At 36.3% G+C, this 18,048-nt stretch overlaps 1 protein-coding gene across 6 annotated transcripts in view; it reads right to left on the reverse strand.

Moving 5' to 3' along the window:
* Window positions 1-9,084, reverse strand: part of LOC141399191 (hsc70-interacting protein 1-like) — a 55,037-nt gene extending 45,953 nt beyond the window's left edge. For 5 of the 6 annotated variants that reach the window (XM_073977426.1, XM_073977421.1, XM_073977422.1 and 2 more), the window contains exons 1-2: window positions 8,726-9,084; window positions 8,397-8,527 (exon numbers count right to left, since the gene is read on the reverse strand). In XM_073977426.1, coding sequence (XP_073833527.1) covers window positions 8,397-8,527; window positions 8,726-8,892 — 298 coding nt within the window. In that variant the 5' untranslated portion in view covers window positions 8,893-9,084. Of the gene's footprint in view, window positions 1-1,661; window positions 4,233-8,396; window positions 8,528-8,725 lie in introns of those variants that run through there. The other variant, XM_073977420.1, reaches the window with a different exon arrangement.
* Window positions 9,085-18,048: the final 8,964 nt, after the last annotated feature.

Below are 18,048 nucleotides of genomic sequence, written 5' to 3' on the forward strand. Positions count from 1 at the left end.
ATCGTCCATCTGAACAAGCCATTCGTCGAACTGTGGATAGATTTCGTACCACATACTCTCTAGATGATGCAATAACACCAGCACGTCGAAGGAATGTGCGTACTGAAGACAATATCGCCGCTGTAAACGAAAGTGTGGAAGAAAATCCAAATTTATCGATTCGTCGTCGGTCGCAGGAATTGGGGCTCTGTCCGTCCACTACGTGGAAAATTTTGCGCAAAGATCTCGGCCTACACCCGTATAAGATCCAGCTGGTGCAGGTATTGAAGCCACGAGACCATTATATGCGTCGTTCTTTCGCCGATTGGGCTCTAGAGCAGTTGGCAAATGACCCGTTGTTTTATCGCAAAATTGTGTTCAGCGATGAGGCTCATTTTTGGCTTAACGGGTTTGTTAATAAGCAAAATTGCCGCATATGGAGTGAGACCAATCCACAAGAGACCCTACAGACTCCATTACATCCAGAAAAATGCACCGTATGGTGCGGTTTTCACGCTGGTGGCATCATCGGACCTTATTTCTTCAAAAATGAGCCCGGAGCTCGCGTTACGGTCAATGGAGATCGTTACCGCACCATGATCAATGATTTTTTGTTTGAAAATATGGATGACATTGATCCGGAGGAGATGTGGTTTCAACAGGACGGCGTTACGTGCCATACGGCGAACGCAACCATCGACTTATTGAAATCAAAATTTGGCGATAAGTTGATTTCGAGAAGTAGACCTGTCAATTGGCCTCCAAGGTCGTGCGATTTGACACCTCTCGATTATTTCCTGTGGGGCTACGTGAAGTCACTGGTTTATGCTGATAAACCAGCAACAATTGATGCCTTGGAGGCCAGCATTGTTCGTGTTATTCGTGACATACGGCCAGCAGTGCTCGAAAAAGTGGCCAAAAATTGGACGTCCAGAATGCACTTCGTCAAGAACAGCCGCGATGCCCATATGCCCGAAATCAAATGTTAATGTCACGTATTGATCTTTCGAATAAAAAAAATTTTGATTACAATTTAATTTTTTGTGTTATTTTTTACAATTTCAAGTTCTATCGGGCTTAAAAAAACACCCTTTATATCCAAACTTGGTTTCATGGGGCAATATCGGTCCACAAATTCCGGTACTTCTTCACAATATTTAAAAAAATTTCACTAAAATGCTTGAACGATATCACTTGAATGGGGTAACCAATTTGGTCCAAACTTTGTATCTCCTAATATTTTGTCAAAATTAAGTTTATCTTCTAAAATGGCCCATATCGGTCCTCTCTAGGGTTCCTGCCCTACAAAAGTTCAACATTTGTGTCTTAGTGCAGTTAATTTCTAATCCACATTTTTGTCGGTAAGTTAAAATGTCCATAAAGGGCCACAAAATTCTGAAGAGACCTTAAATACATTCGATCTGTGCGGAGGTAAAAGTTTCGTTCGCTGAAGGCAAAGCCGACTGACACTTTTTTACTTGTTTCTTGTCTACTGCATATTTTTAAGATAAATCTAATACAGCATAGGTCTCCAAATGAGAGAATCCCTAAGCCTAAACTAACACCAAATTACAACAAAATAAATTTGTATCGTTATAAGGGTGGTTATGTAGCAATCTGATCCACGTTTTGGAACGATTTCCTATATCGTGTTTACATCTCAATATCATACAAGAAAACTCTTCTTCTTATCTTATATACAATTAAAAAATAATTTATTTTTTTTAATATTTTAAAAACTAAAATTTAAAGTCTTCTAAATAGAGAAGATGTGGATGATGCATGGGCGTGGGGTAAATTATTGCTATCATATATATTTGGATTGAATTCATGGCGGGTTACAGAAACAGCAGCGGCGGCCGCTGCAGCAGCAGCTGCTGCAGTTGGAGGTTGACATATAAAAGTTGTATTTAAAGCAGGATCCAAGAGATGGGCATAACTAAGTGATTGATTAAAATTAAATGCTGACGAGGATGTGGGGGGTTGTGCTGTCTGTGACGTTGTTGTTGCTGCGGCAGCTATAAGATTTTGTGTTGTGGCTGGAGGGACAGCGCTATTACTTAGAGAACCCATACTTGAGTTGGTGTCTGTTAAAACAGAAGCAGTGGGAATAACAGCAGGCGCAGTAACAGCAGTTGAAGTTGTTGTACACGTCGCAGTTTTCTTAGATCTCTCTGCCGTATTGCTGTGCGTCGTGGTGGCTCGGTATCCTAATGCCCTGTTCATAGAACTTTCGGCTGGATTATTTTGTGTTATATCCATTTTATCGCCCTTAACATCTAACCACATACCACCCGGTTCCAGACCGGTATAATGTGATATATTTGGATTTGTATTTGTCAAACCACCTCGACGTTTAGGTTCAGGGTGGGTAAGGAAGGATAATGTAAAATCTTCATGAAATGCCTTATAATAATAACTAATGGACATTATTTCCCGCTGCTGTGCCATGCACACATCCTTGTAGTCCAAATACATTCTCTTAATATTCAATGAGTAGTGCAGATATTTTGTTTTACTTTTCTTATTTGGCATCCAAGTGGGATAGGAGCTTATGTGATCTTGTATGAGTTTCTTGTCTTCTGGTTTTAACTTTGTTGTGGCTGTGTTGTGACCACCGCGGCGATCTGATCCTGTATAACAGCCAGTATTTTTATCGGCAAAATCAATGGCATTGGTGATGAACATTCGGGATATACACAAAGTTGACATCATAAAATGTTTACACACACGTTTATTCTCACCCTGAAGACCGGAGCCCAAATAGAATCGGGTGTGATAGGCTCGAGGAGGTCTATTTGATTTACGAAATTCTGGTGTTGTTACCGATTCAATTTCTTTGGTCTCAATTCGCGCCAATATGTAATCTTTTCGCCGCTTATAATCCATGGACCAGAAAATATCACAAATTTGCTTTCGCTCCTCTTCGGTAAATTTCGTGTGGCATTTTTGTATACAACGTTGTTGGCATTTTATGGGTTTGGGGTGATGTTCAGGCAAGGGATCACCGGGTTTACGACGCACCCTCTTTCTTTTTGGTTCATTGGCGGATGCTGGTGGCTTTGTTTTCTTTGCCTTGGGATCAATTGTTATAAGATCCCCCGTTTCAGGATCTAAATACTGTTGAATTTCATCTGACTTATCCTCTGATTTCCGGCTGGCTTTTTGCTGCTCCAGTAGTGGCTTAATTACCTCTATCTCCGATTCAGGTTCATAGCCCTCCAAAGCCTTCTTTATGGCATGATCTCTCAGACATAGAGTGGTCTCGAAGAATTTCCGACAAACTCTTACAAAATTCGCAGTATTATTTATATCTGCTGGTGTGCGATTTAGATAGTAACAACAGTTACCACCACGATTGGTCATTCGTTTCCTCTGTAAACGTACACATCGGGCTCGTATGTGTTTGCGTATATATTTCACCCGCTGGTCGTCGTTAAGAGACCAATAGTAATCGCATATGGAACGCCGTTCTTCTGCCGTAAATTTTCTATGGCATTGTTGTTTACATTTCTCACGACATTGTTCCATTTTAGGAGAATAACGATATTTGCCAAAATCTTTACGTGGCCGGCCTCGGTTACGGGTTAGCATTATTAGCGGTTCATCCTCGTAATCTTCATCATCGGAATAGGCATCACCATCATTATTATCGTCATCGCTGCTGTTATCGCTTCCATCACCATCACCGTAGTCATCATCATCGTTATTGTCCTCCTCCTCCTCGTCTTCAACAAATTCTTCTTCAGCTGTTATCTCAACTTTGGGTTCACAGTCATCGGCATCTTCTTGAATGTTGCCTTTGACGGCTTCTTTATAATCTTTATTTTTTATTTTCAAAATTAAATCTTTGAATTTCTCTTCCTCCTCCGCTTCATGATCTTCTTCTTTGTGTGCAATTTCTGTTTCCATTTTAATTTCTTTGTCAATATCTGGTGTACAAAGTGGATCATCATCAGCGCCAATTGCAATTGGAGATTTGGGTTTAGTGTGCTGAACTCCACCACTACCTTCTAAACTTTTTCCATAACCACCAGTTGCTGTTGTTGTTATTGCATTCATACTCTCCCTTTTAATAACAACTCCGTGTTTCAGTTTTTTATTTTTGGTTTTCTTTTTGTTGACTTCTTTCTTCCGGGCCAACTTTTTGGAATGTTTTTCAGCTTTCCTAGGCGCCTTTATGTTCTTAACAATTTTTGGCGGCTTTTCATCAAGATATAGAACATTCGGTTCTAACAATTGCACATTGGGTTCTGCAAACATAATGGCAAGCAAAAAAGGCACTTATCAAAATTCCGGAGTTATGTTTTGGAGGGTGGGGCTAAAAAATGTAAGTGTATCTTTTTTGTTGCTTATAAAATAGATATAAAAAATTGAAACTCCACACTTATTTTTTTGGTATTTATTTCACAATGGTCGAAAGCCCCCAAATAGGGGACTTTTTTCATTAATTTAAGACATTGAATGACACAATTTATTCAGACATGGACATGCCTACAAAAAACATCTTATAGCTATAAACAGGACCACAAGGAATACCTTCCATAAAATTTTCAAAACAATCCTAGAATAGTTATTAAACTGAAATTAATTACAAAATTTAACTTTTGTCGGTGCCGGAAGTAGTTTGTCCAATATTTCGGCTAAATCGGTACTCAATTCGTGAGTTATCGTGCTCATTAGTCAATTTAGTTGGTGCTGGCAGGATTTTTGTCATACACCAATAAACACAAACCGTAAAAATTCAAAAGAAATATAATTAAAAAAATTAAGAAAATATTTAAATTAAAAAAAAAACACTCCTTGGGGTTTCATAAAACTCATATATTAAAAAATGACAGTTTGTGTATACAAGTAAAAAAGTATCAGTCGGATTTGCCGACAGAGATATACCCTCAGCCTGTGTATATTGAAAAAAATTTTCCCCAAAAAACGTATGTATTTAGGGGGTTTTAAAAATGTTGGGCGCATGAACTGACAAAAATGTTGATAAGGATTAAAGATCAAAAGTTTTGCGGAGGAGATACTTAAAGGAATGGATCGACATTGACCATTATGGAAGTGGATCTCCAGCCACTACATATGGTGCCATAGGGGGTTCTTACACCCTTCGGGCTGTTTGCTCAAGAAGTATGGACTTGCCCCTGAAAAAAAAGTTTACCATCGTAATTGAGGCAGCGAATGCAAGCTGCTTCAACAAAAATCAACGTAATTCGATTGCAGGTCTTAAAGTGTACTTATCCGAAATTTAGTGTGGGAGGTACCGGATGTAGTGGACAAATATAGTCCATATTTGAACCTGATATATATCTGGTAGATATATTAGGATGTGTAAAGTATGGACCAATTCGGCCACTCCCTTCAAGAGTTACCGACCGAACAATTGTTCCGAACATTTTTGAACTTTTGTGGGGGAGGTACCTGAAGGAGTGGACCGATATGGCTTATGTTCGAACTTAAACTATGTTTGGACAAAATATTACTAAGGCCAAATTTTGGACCGAATCGGCAGATCCGTTCGAGAGTTTTCTTGCGCTCCAACCACCTCACACGGTGCCACAGGGTTTTTTTTTGCAACTTTGGGGCTATTTTCTCAGGATGTGTGGACTTGCCCCTGATGAAGCTTGTACCGTCGTATAGAGGGCAGTGATTACAAGTTGCTAAAACAAAAATCAAAGCGATTCGAGAGCAGGTCCTAAACTGAACTTATCCCAAATTTTGTGTGGGAGGTACCCAAAGGAATGGACCGGTTGAGTCCATATTGGAAACTCATCTAAGTCTGGTAGACATTTCACGATTTGCAAAGTATGGACCAAATCGGTTGCTCGTTTCAAGAGTTATCGTACGTACAAATTTTTCAAATATTTTCGAACTTTTGTGGGGGAGGTTTACTTAACAACCCCAGCGATAAGCACAAACCTCCAAGGCCTATAATAAAACAACCTACTGTGCACAAACATCTTTATTTCTTTTACTTCCAAAACATCACCATTATTCGAGGAACTCCGGGAAAGACAAAGTCATAGAGGTGTCAGGAACTCTTTTAAATCCGCAACTATTTACAGTCCACAAATCTCTCTGACATTCTATGTACTCACGGCTTTGGTCAGCGTCCTATTCCACTGCCTGTCCCTTGAGCCTTAAGCAGGAGTGGACCGATATAACCCATCTTCGAGCTTAAACTAAGTTTGGACAAAATATTGCGAAATCCAAATTTTGGACAAAATCGGTTCATCATTTCCGAGAGTTATCGTGCGCACCAGCCAGACAGGTGGACGGACATTGCTAAATCGACTCCAAATTGTCTGAAACACATTTCGTCCAAACATACTTGGGGTCTAAAACCATTATTTCGGTGAGGCACATTTTGCCCGTATGAAAGTGTATATACCCTCGTTAGCATAAATGCTGAGGGTATAAAAAGCCAAAGACCCCCGTAGAGTGAAACAGTGGTGATATCTGATTCATCCCGAAGTTCCACACCATTCAGACAGCACAGAGATCGTAATGAATGATCACATGGTTATACGATCTTAGCGTCTACATAGCTGACTTAGTACAGTTCTTACATCTGAGAAATATGAAAATATCCGCCACTAAATCCACTACCACAATCTGTTCACCACCTGGAAGGTTGAAATGAGGCTCCCTCCCCATTAAGATATTGGTTGATGGTGTCCTGATTCCGACCACTAAAATCTTTGGAACGTTGGATAATGAACTATGTATACGGACACCAGTTGTTTGTAAAGTTCACAAATAACAAGTGCAAGATCCGTAGTGTGAAACAGGGAGTTCCCAAGGTGGGGTAATATCTGCGAAACTGTTTGACGTATGTATTTTAGTGAAATTCCATACCCTCCAGACGGCGTGATTGTCGCCGGGTTTTATCGTTGATGACATATGAGGCGCTCCTATAAAATAAATACTATAATCTATAAATAAATACTATAAACTTCTAAACTCCACCTGCTAAAATCGAAATTTTGACTTTGACAGTTCACCATTTTTTTTAAAACAGTTTTTTTTTTTTTAATTCTGTATCACTTGAAGTTAAGATTATTTGGTTCTTCATGCAGAAATATTTGAATATCGACCCATTCAGTTACTGTTGTTACCACAAAATTCTTTTACAAAAAAAGAGTTACGCAGGTACCCATTTACCACAAAACTATGCAATATTTTTCTACTACAAAAATTACAAAAGTAGTATACAATGTGCTCTCTCAGTTAAGAGAAAGATCCACTTAGAAATATTGATAGCATCTATGAAAAAACATCACGAAAAGATGAGTTTCTTGATATACGCATAACCCCTTAAGCTGCAAGGCCTTCAAAAAGTGTGCATCATTGTGATTAGTTCAACAGGAGCTACCTGTGGTAAATATTTCAAAATAATCAATTGGTGGTCATATACTGAATTCAAGTCTTTAAGGTTAAAGAATCTGCGGAAAAAGGAGGGTTTATGCGCCACCTGCCTTTTTTGTACTTTCAATGTCCATACCTTGGGAAGTATGGATGGACTTCCCACAGATAACAAATGTATTTTTGTGTTTAGGACAATAACCTCTATCTGTGGTAAGGTTTTCAAAGAAATCGCAGGGCCGCGCCTGAACCGTACTTAACCCCAAATTTTTCTTATAAATAATAATATTTTCCCTATAGTCTTTTTTAGACTTTCTCCTGTGAACAAAAAGTCGTCTACGCGTAAATTTTCATATAAATTATAAGTTTGTCCCAATATGGAGAGTTACAAATTTAATTGCCGCCTTCATTTAAGGGGGTTGGGAAAACAAATTTATATTTCGTTTGGACTTTTTCATATGGGCTTTTTCATATTTAAATACAAAAATTATACAAAACGATTTCAAAAGTAGAAAAAATCCTATTTCGGACCGTATTCTACAATATTTGTTTCATATGTTTTTATTGCAGAACATTTAAGCTAAGAATTCATAACCAGATTTTCCAATAAGATTTTAGCCCACAACATTTGGGACAATACAATAAATAATACAAGTATCCATATCAACCAAGAGCAGCATAAATCAATAAATGATATAATCGCTTGCATTCAATCTGCAACTTGTTCTTCACACTTATAGACAGAAGGCAATAAAACACATTTGCCATGAACTTTGGTTTTGAATATTTTACAAGAACAAGAAAATATAATTCGTACACATGGTGCGTACAACACAGACAGACGGGGTGGGGTGTATGTGCTGCAACTAGAAGCAGCATAATATGACTGGCTATACTATATAGTAGAACATACTTGCATACTTTGTCGTATGTATACACCACCAACCCAACCCATGTACAAAGTGATTTATGCAAAAATGTCTTAAATAATTTCTATAAAGTGGCCTCAACATTTCTATGACTTCAATAACATAAGTAGTAGAGGTACCTACCTTCCATATCTAATTCAACTTCAGATTCTTCAGACTCTTCTTCTACAACAGGTTCGGCAGCATCATCATCCTGTGTAGGTGGTGGTTGTGTTTTTGTTTCCGTTTTTGCATCACCGCCAAAAGGACATTTTCTATAAAAAAGAAAATTAAAAATCAATTTCCAATTCATTCATTTATTCTACGATCCCAAGCAGACGGAGACAGCCAAGCAAGCTAACAAAGCATGTAAACATACAAACACACTTGCATTTTCGCCGCTTCATTGCTTGCAATCTTCCGCCAGCCATCTAGTTTCTTGTTAGGTTAGTATTTTTTTATGCACTACTTACCCTCCGGCCGGCATTTGATATTCACCCTCTGGAACTTTGCCACCAAACTTCTCAATAAATCTCTTGAGAAAGCCTAATTGGGGCACATTTAATATCAAAGGATTAGCGGATACAAAATCAATAAATTTCTTCAATTTTTCCAAATCTTCAGGATTAATGGCAGCCATTTTTTTCTGTTTTTTCGTTATATACTTGGTATATATATTATAGAAAGTAAATTTTTAATTGTATTTATGGAATTAATTTGCAATTAAATCACTTTTTTCCACACAATTATAATTTTTTTTCGAAGCTTAATTTTTTGTGTGTGTCTGATTCCAGAGTCTTCTTCTGTAGGGATAAGTAAGTTTGATTCCGTCATTCTCGCCATTTTCGCAGCTATGTTTTAATGATTCCCTCATTCTCACCATTATCGCAGACGACTTTTGGCTATGGGGAAAATCGATTTTTCGATTTACCTACCCAGCAAAAAATTTTGGAAGTTGTGCATGTGGACTTAAGCATAGTACACACGGTCCAACAAAACTGACAGTCAACGTACAGTATGCAAAGTTCATATTCGTACACCCCTAAAAAATGAATAAAATCGTTATTAATTCCATACTTGATGTGAAAATATGAAATAATTGATAGGAATTACCATAACAAAGAAAGATTTAAGAATGGCAAAACAAATTTTTAATTTATTCCGTCATTTAGGTATAGATGGCGCCTGTGTGGGTGAAAAGTTCGTATTCGTACACCTATAAGCATAAATAAAAAGTCGGACGAATATTTGAAATACTTAAGAAAAATGTGGTATATATGATTAACTATGGCAATTTATTCCCGAATTTTGGACGAAAATAACTACTAGCAGTCCTTCTGTAACAATATTCGAAGTCTAATATGAAAATAAATGTTGTCAGCGTTTGGAAATGCAAAGAAACGTAATCCGGGCTTAGGTAAAGTAAGCACATTTTTGGTTTTTACTTGGTAAAAATCGCAAGTTTCGTTTTATATTTGATATAAAATATATTGAAGTTTTAGAATAAGGTTTCGAAAATCATTTTATGTCGAAAACTGTGAGAAATTGAGAAGAAAAATGAAACTGTACAAGTTTTCATATTGTCTGCCTACGACTGAAATTCTACGCTTACTATGAACGAGGGTTATGGCTGCCAAAATTGCGAAAATAATGTTTTTTATATCTTGAAAATTATATTTCTTTACCGAAGGATCCATAATGAGTACAAAAATTTCAAAAGAATGAAGTTGTCCCGGAAAGAACGTGGGGGTAACCTTTTGAAGAAATGAGTTATTTTCGGGGAAATTTTCTTCCTCAAAAATGTATTATTCCTCGTAATTTCCGATATGTCTTGACATAAAATGATTTTCGAAACCGTATTCTAAAACTTCAACACATTTATGGTCTGTTCCTTTACTCTTGAAAATGGTAAAACCGGCAAAAGTAGTAAAAGTTGAAAACTGCTCTCATATGAATTGTATTGTGTCTGAAGTAAAGGAACGCTTTTCGAGTCAAAAGTTGTAAAACTTGAAGATTCTTGAACGTAAAGGAACAGAGCTTTAATGTCAAATATAAAACGAAACTTGCTATTTTCACCAAGTAAAAACCAACAATGTGTTTACTTTACCTAAGCCCGGATTACGTTTCTTTGCATTTCCAAACGCTGACAACATTTATTTTCATATTAGACCTCGAATATTGTTACAGAAGGACTGTTAGTAGCTATTTTCGTCCAAAATTCGGGAATAAATTGCAATAGTTAATCATATCTAGCACATTTTTCTTAAGTATTTCAAATATTCGTCCGACTTTTTATTCATGCAAAATTTTTAACAAAATTAACGTTATTTTTACATATTTCTATAACAGAGGCATTCCAAAAGAAGAACAAAACAAAAATTTGCGGTATTTTGCTTTGAAAATCTTAAAAAACTCCAAATAAATAGTGCTTATAGGTGTACGAATACGAACTTTGCCACCCACGCAGGTGCCATCTATACCTAAATGACGGAATAAATTAAAACTTTGTTTTGTTTTTCTTAAATCTTTCTTTGTAATGGTAATTCCTATCAATTATTTCATATTTATACCCTCAGCCTTTAGGCTATGAAGGGTATATACACTTTCATACGGGCAAAATGTGCCTCATCGAAATAATGGTTTTAGACCCCAAGTATGTTTGGACGAAATGTGTTTCAGACAATTTGGAGTCGATTGAGCAATGTCCGTCCGTCTGTCTGTCTGGCTGGCTGGAGCGCACGATAACTCTCGAAGGGATGAACCGATTCGGTTCAAATTTTGGCTTTCGTAATATTTTGTCCAAACTTAGTTTAAGTTCGAAGATGAGCTATATCGGTCCACTCCTTCCGGTACCTCCCCCACAAAAGTTCGAAAATGTTCGGAAAATTTGTACGCACGATAACTCTTGAAGGGTGTAACCGATTTGGTCCATACTTTGCCCATCGTGGAGCGTGTACCAGACTTAGATCAGGTTTTAATATGGACTCAATCGGTCCACTCCGTCGGGTACCTCCCACACAAAATTTTGGAAAAGTTCAGTTTAGGAACATCTCTCGAATCGCTTTGATTTTTGCTTTAGCAACTTGTATTCACTACCCTCCATACGACGGTATAAGTTTCATCAGGGGCAAGTCCATACTTCCTGAGAAAATAGCCTGAAAGTTGCAAAAAAAACCCTATGACACCGTGTGAGGAGGTTGGAGGGCAAAATGACTCTCGAACAGGTCTGCCGATTCGGTCCAAAGTTTGGTCTTAGTAATATTTTGTCCAAACATAGTTTAAGTTCGAAGATAAGCCATATCGGTCCACTCCTTCAGGTACCTCCCCCACAAAAGTTCAAAAATGTTCGGAAAAATTGTGCGTACGATAACTCTTGAAGAGAGTGGCCGAATTGGTCCATACTTTACACATCCTAATATATCTACCAGATATAGATCAGGTTCAAATATGGATTATATTTGTCCACTCCATCCGGTACCTCCCACTCAAAATTTCGGATACATGTTCACTTTAAGACCTGCTTTCGAATCACTTTGATTTTTGTTGAAGCAACTTGCATTGCTGCCTCAATTGCGATGGTAAAAGTTGTTTCAGGGCTTCTTGAGCAAACATCCCTGAAGTTCTAAAAAACCCCTATGGTACCATATGTAGTGGCTGGAGATCCATTCTTTTTAGTATCTCCTCCGCAAAACCTTTGATATTAAATCCTAATAAACATTTTTGTCAGTTCAAACGCCCAAAATTTTTAAAACTCCCTAAATACATGCGTTTTTTGGAAAAAAATTGTTTCAATATACACAGGCTGAGGGTATATCTCTGTCGGCAAAGCCGACTGATACTTTTTTACTTGTTGCACATAAAATGTGGAATTAATAACGATTTTATTAATTTCTTAGGGGTGTACGAATATGAACTTTGCATACTGTACTTTTACGGCAATTTTCTGGCAAATAAAAACTTTTTGTTAGCTAAAAATGATTGAAATACAACATTTAAGGTATAATTTAGTGATTAGGAAAGTAATTATTCAGCTAGACTTTGATATTAACGAAATAGACATCGATGACTGTCAGTTTTGTTGGACCGTGTGTACTATGCTTTATGATTGCACAACATCCTTCGATGCAGTCCACACTGAGTTATGAAAAATACACTCCGTTGTATACAATTTATAAGCAGATCCCTACAAAAAAACTGTTGGTTTATCCCTACCCGCCGCTGGCGAAATCGTTTAATCTAAAAATAAGAGAGAGTGTATACATTTCTAAGAATTTGTTATAAAATAAAGAAATAAAAACTTAACGAACATTTTTGCGGTAATTCACGAGACGGAAATTTTTAATGGAGTTGAGTCCATGTCGACAGCTGAACCAGTGATGGAAAGGCAACATAAAACTATTTAGAATGATGAAGCAAAATCAGATTCGCTTTAATTAATTGGAGAACGGAGAAAGTAAACTCAAATGTGATTGAATTTAATGGAAACTTTAATTGTGTTTATATAATAAAGTTCTTTGTATTCTTGTTTTACACAAATAATGGATGCATTTTATTTATTCTGGGATATTTCGCAATGGATTGTATTTTTATTGTGATTAAAATGCAATCCTAAATTCAATCCAAAACACTACATTAAAAGCTGTGATTTGGATCGAAAATGGAGTGCATCCTAGCTGTGTGCTGTGGAAGCAAACTGCAAACCCAGCAAAAAGTTTGCATCCGCGGATGCAGTTGAATCACTACAAGTGTACGGTACATTTGCCGTTGGAGTACATATTTTCCTATGAATTTTACAAGAGAGCGCGCAGCTAGGATGCACTCCATTTTGCTTTCACAGCACACAGCCAGGATGCACTCCATTTCCATTAAGATGCAGTGCTTTGGATTGAATTTATATGCGTTCTTCGGATTGCATTTTTAATCAGTCTAAAGATGCAAATAAATAAAATACATTTATTATTTGTGTAAAACAATAACACAAAGAACTTTATTATATAAACACAAATAAAAAAGTTTCCATTAAATTCAATCACATTTGAGCTTTCCTCCGTTCTCGATTTAATCCAAGCTCATCTGATTTTCTTTCATCATCCTTTTTTATGTTGCCTTCCCATCACTAGCTCAGCCTTCATGGATCAACCAACTGTTTTTTTCTGTAGAGATCTCTACAGCAACTGCTTATAAAATGTATCGGACGGAGTGCATTTTTCATAACTCTGTACATCGAAAGATGTTGTGAAATCATAACTCCAATTGCACAACTTCCAAATTTGTTTGCTGGGATTCTTCGAAATGTATACCATGGTACAAATACACAGGTAGCCGCATCGGCAATTGTTGGCAACATTAGATGTCAAAATTTGACATAAATTCAATGCAATTGACACATTATGTTACAATCAGCTGCCATGATAATGCTACCTGTATTATTGTACCATGATGTATACACTCTTGCATGGTATAAGTAAAGAGGTAGATTTAAATGAAAAAAATCTATAGAACCCTTGTTTTTCCTGAATTCCTAAAACTTCAAAATTAAGCAACAAGTGGGTTTGTTTACAACACCAATTTTGAGCTTTTATAAAAATCGCGAAAAATGAATGAAGGACCAATGTTTCTCCGCATAATCAAGTTGTGGGTATGTTAAAATGCTTGTTTCAATGATAACCTGACGAATTATTTTCATACAAATGTTCCAAAAATAATTTTAAAAATCATTGAATTCGATTGTTTTTAAAATTGTTTGACATATTATTCAAACACCACACACACATACACAGTTTGTGTATATTCCCAGCAAACCAATCGTACCGACATCGTAACGAAATCGGAACAAAATTCGGACGATACATCCGAAATCTGATCCGAAATCGTAACGATATCTTAACGAAAGTTGTATGAAGTGGTTGACATAATTTCGGAACGAAATGTCGGAGCGACATCGGATCGATTTCGGTCCGATTTCGTAACGAAATCTGAAGAAAATCCTTGGGAAATTCGGAAAGGAAATTTCTTTCCGACATTCATTCCGAAATCGGAACGAAATCTGTACAAAATCTGAACTATTTCCTGTGCGAAAAATCGTTTAGAAATCGTAACGAAATCTGAACGACTTTGATTCCGAAATTGTTCAGACTTGTCGGACATCAGACATTTGGTTTGCTGGGTTGTTTTGAAGTTTTAGGAATACTCGAATGAAAAAAATTTAAATTGACATAAAGCTTTGGCTAACCTTTCTTATTAAACCATGCACTCTTGTTTATCTTTTGAAGAAATGTGTAGGGATCAACTAACCGATACAGCAACTGTTTATAAAATGTATCGAACGGAGTGCATTTTTCATAACTCTGTTGGACTATATCGAAAGCTGTTGTGAAATCATAACTCCAATTGTACAACTTCCAAAATTTTTTGTTGGGAACTTTTTGCTGGGTTTTTATTTTTATTATTGTATTATTATGAATTGAAATCGTTCGATCTTGTCATCAAGTATGACTGAAAATAGGTCTGTACGATAACCCAAAAGTTTGTGCAAATTTGCACAAACTTTTACAAAATGCTGTTCGATAACAAACTTGCAAAGTAGAAGAGATAGAATTTGGAGACAATTGTGAGAGAACATTGGAGAGTTTTGGAGACTTTTGCTTACAAGTTTTTACAAGGAAAATTTTTTTTGTAAGAATTTGCAAGTTTGATCAGCTGATTTAAATTCAAATGTTTTGTGGCGGACTTCTTGGCAAAAACAAACTTTTGGCTATTAAAATAAATATGTAGATACAAAAAGGGAAACAAATATTAAACAAATTATGCAAAACGCTAATGTAAGCAAAATAATAGGCCGTTTACATATAACCGGGTTAACCCAGTGGGTCTGGGTTTGAAATGTCATTTCCATTGTGTATACTTCAAATAAACCCTCATAAAGAAGGTTAACCCTGCAAAAAACTATAATATAAACGCCGTATAACTTATTTTGTAGTTTCTGGTGACTATTTTTTTTATATTAAAGGTATCAAATCTCAGCAAAAAGCAGTGCATCCATGGAGTAGGAGAAACACAATCACCCTTATTACGGTTGGCGTAGTCGTAGACGTTCAAGTGACGTAGACGTTGTCGTAGGCGTAGTCGTAAGTTACATTTTTTATGTGATGAAAAATGATATACAACGACAATTTTTGACTTTTACAGCATGGTATATCCTTACAAAATCGAAAGAAATACATTCGTAATTCCCAGAACGGATTTCTCGTTTTAAATATAACATTTATTTTTTTTTTCATACGACAAATTGGTATTACGTATGGCGTAATACGACAAATGGGTATTACGTATGGCGTTGAAACACGAGGAAAGAGTCGTGTCCGATTTTGTAAACGACAACATATAAAAATAGAAACAAATCAATTTCAAAAGATTTTTTGGCAATGATTATTAAAACATATTGGAAAATAACTATAATAAATACAAACTTTACTACATGGTACAATAATTCATAGGTAGGCCAGGTATGAGAATCGCCAAAAAAGTACAACCCTGTCGCTATGGCTTAAAACGTCAAAATTGTTTTGATGAATGATAACAGATGAGTAAACAAAGAAGAAGAAGAACGAAATGTTGAAATGAAAACAAAACAGAGTTGAATTTTTTGTTCAATAATAAATATCAACTCTGCTTGTCAATTCGGTTTTGGCAGATTAAGCCATAACAAAAAAAAAATTGTAATCAGCTGTTAGCTGTGGCCTACCTAAGAATTATTGTACCATGCTTTACTACTTTTATTCATTTGCATAACATAAATTTCGTGTTTTTATCGGATGACAAACTTTCTATTGAAAATCTGTTAGAGTCCTCATATAGCGATTCATGCAATGCGAAATTCTTAGTTTTTGTTCAGGAGATGATTTCGAACGAATTGTTTTACAATTAAAAAAATATATATTTTTTTAATTTTGTATGAGAAAAAAATTTTCGTTGTCGTAAATGTTACGTGGTACCAAAAATATCCCTACGACAACGACTACGCCATCGACCACAAAAACGTCTACGCCGAACACTTATTTTGATTGTAAAAACTGTAGGATTAGTTGTTCTTCTGAATTAATAGTTTAAAAATGATCTACTAATAATTCTATTAACTTTTGTTAACAAAAGAATTCTTTAAAAATTAAAATTTTTGCTTTTTTGTTCAAATACATAATAATACCAATTAGACGTTACGACACGTCAGTTTGCAATTTTGGATACGACAACGCCAACCGTAATAAGGGTGATTGTAGACTACGTGGCCATCTAACGATATCAATAAATATGTTTGCCAAACATCGCAATGCGTTACAGTATGTTTTATATTTGTGCATTGGAAAGGGAATTATAGTTGTAAGCCACACTAAGGACCTCGTCACATAAGAGGCAGAAATGATTTCAGCCGGGTGGAACTCAGTTCCGGATCGTTGACGCAAGTCAACGGGGTTATGGACTTGACCACGGAAATCATAATATGGCTGCAAACAGGACCACAGCGAACTCTGCAGCCACTACATTGGGGTTTTTACACCTTTCGGGCTGTTTTCTCAAGAAGTATAGACTTGCCCTTGAAATACTTTTACTGTCGTAATAGAGGCAGCGAATGCAAGATGCTTCAACAAAAATCAGTGATTCGAGAGTAGGTCTTAAAGTGAACTTTTCCAAAATTGTGTGCGGGAGGTACCTGAAGGATTGGACAAATATTGTCCATTCCTGGAGAACACACGAGGTCTATTTTCCTCTTATTGCTCATATTTTTGTAATTTTAAATGGAAAATAAAAAAATGCTAGACACCTTCAATTGTTAAATTTAATCTTTTTCGCCAACTTCTTCTAAGAAGAAGAAACAAGAAGAATCTTCTTGTTTATTAAATCAGCTGACTTCTTGCAAGTTTTTACAAATTGCTGTTCGATAACAATCTGCAAATTTTTTGCTTCGAGAGAGAAAAAATGGTGGAGAGAGGTTACTGAGAACTTGCTGAGTATTTGCAAGCACTTTTCACTTGCGAGGTTATCGTACAGACCTAATGTAACAATTCTGCAGTTGCAAGATTTGCATAAATGCATGATAAGGTGATAGTTGATTCAAATTGACAAATTAACAACTACTAATACACAAATAATTGGAGGTAAGATTTATTAATTGATAGTTTGTTATTATATACTATTATGTATACTATTTTGTTTAGGACAAGGGCAATATATTGTTTGTGGTGGTGGACTTCAAAGTAGGCAAAATGAGGGTAGAAGAAGCAACACCGCCACAACAAGGCCAATATGAGCCAAATGGACGGCCCCGACAAGTCCAATATGGGCCGCTACAAAAAAGCCAATATGGACAATATGAGCCACCACAACAACAAACAAGAAGCCAGGCAAAAAACAAATATATGCTCTGTTCAAGAACCTGCAAGAAGCTAGTATCTTTTACTACGATAAGATTTTTTCCTTTATGTTATCGGAAAAAATAGTAAAAATTATTAGATTCTTGCAGTACTGGAACAGAGCAATAATAACAGGACAAACAAACTTCGTAATTACCATAATAATAAATTAATACAGCAACAACATGAGTTGTTACCAACAACAAATGCGGCAACTGCAGCTCAACAAATGTCGGTACAGCAACAACAGCTTTGTTCCTTTACTTTTTTAATGGTAAAAGTGGTAAACGGAGAAAAGTGTCAAAATTGCTCAAAATTGTTCCCTCATGAACATTTTTACCAGAAAAATAAAGGAACGGAAAATGGTAGATCTGGTAGCAATGTCAAAA

The sequence above is a fragment of the Musca autumnalis genome, unplaced genomic scaffold (genome assembly GCF_047663935.1).
Source record: "Musca autumnalis isolate F117 unplaced genomic scaffold, ASM4766393v1 scaffold_3, whole genome shotgun sequence".
NCBI classification, from domain to species: domain Eukaryota; kingdom Metazoa; phylum Arthropoda; class Insecta; order Diptera; family Muscidae; genus Musca; species Musca autumnalis.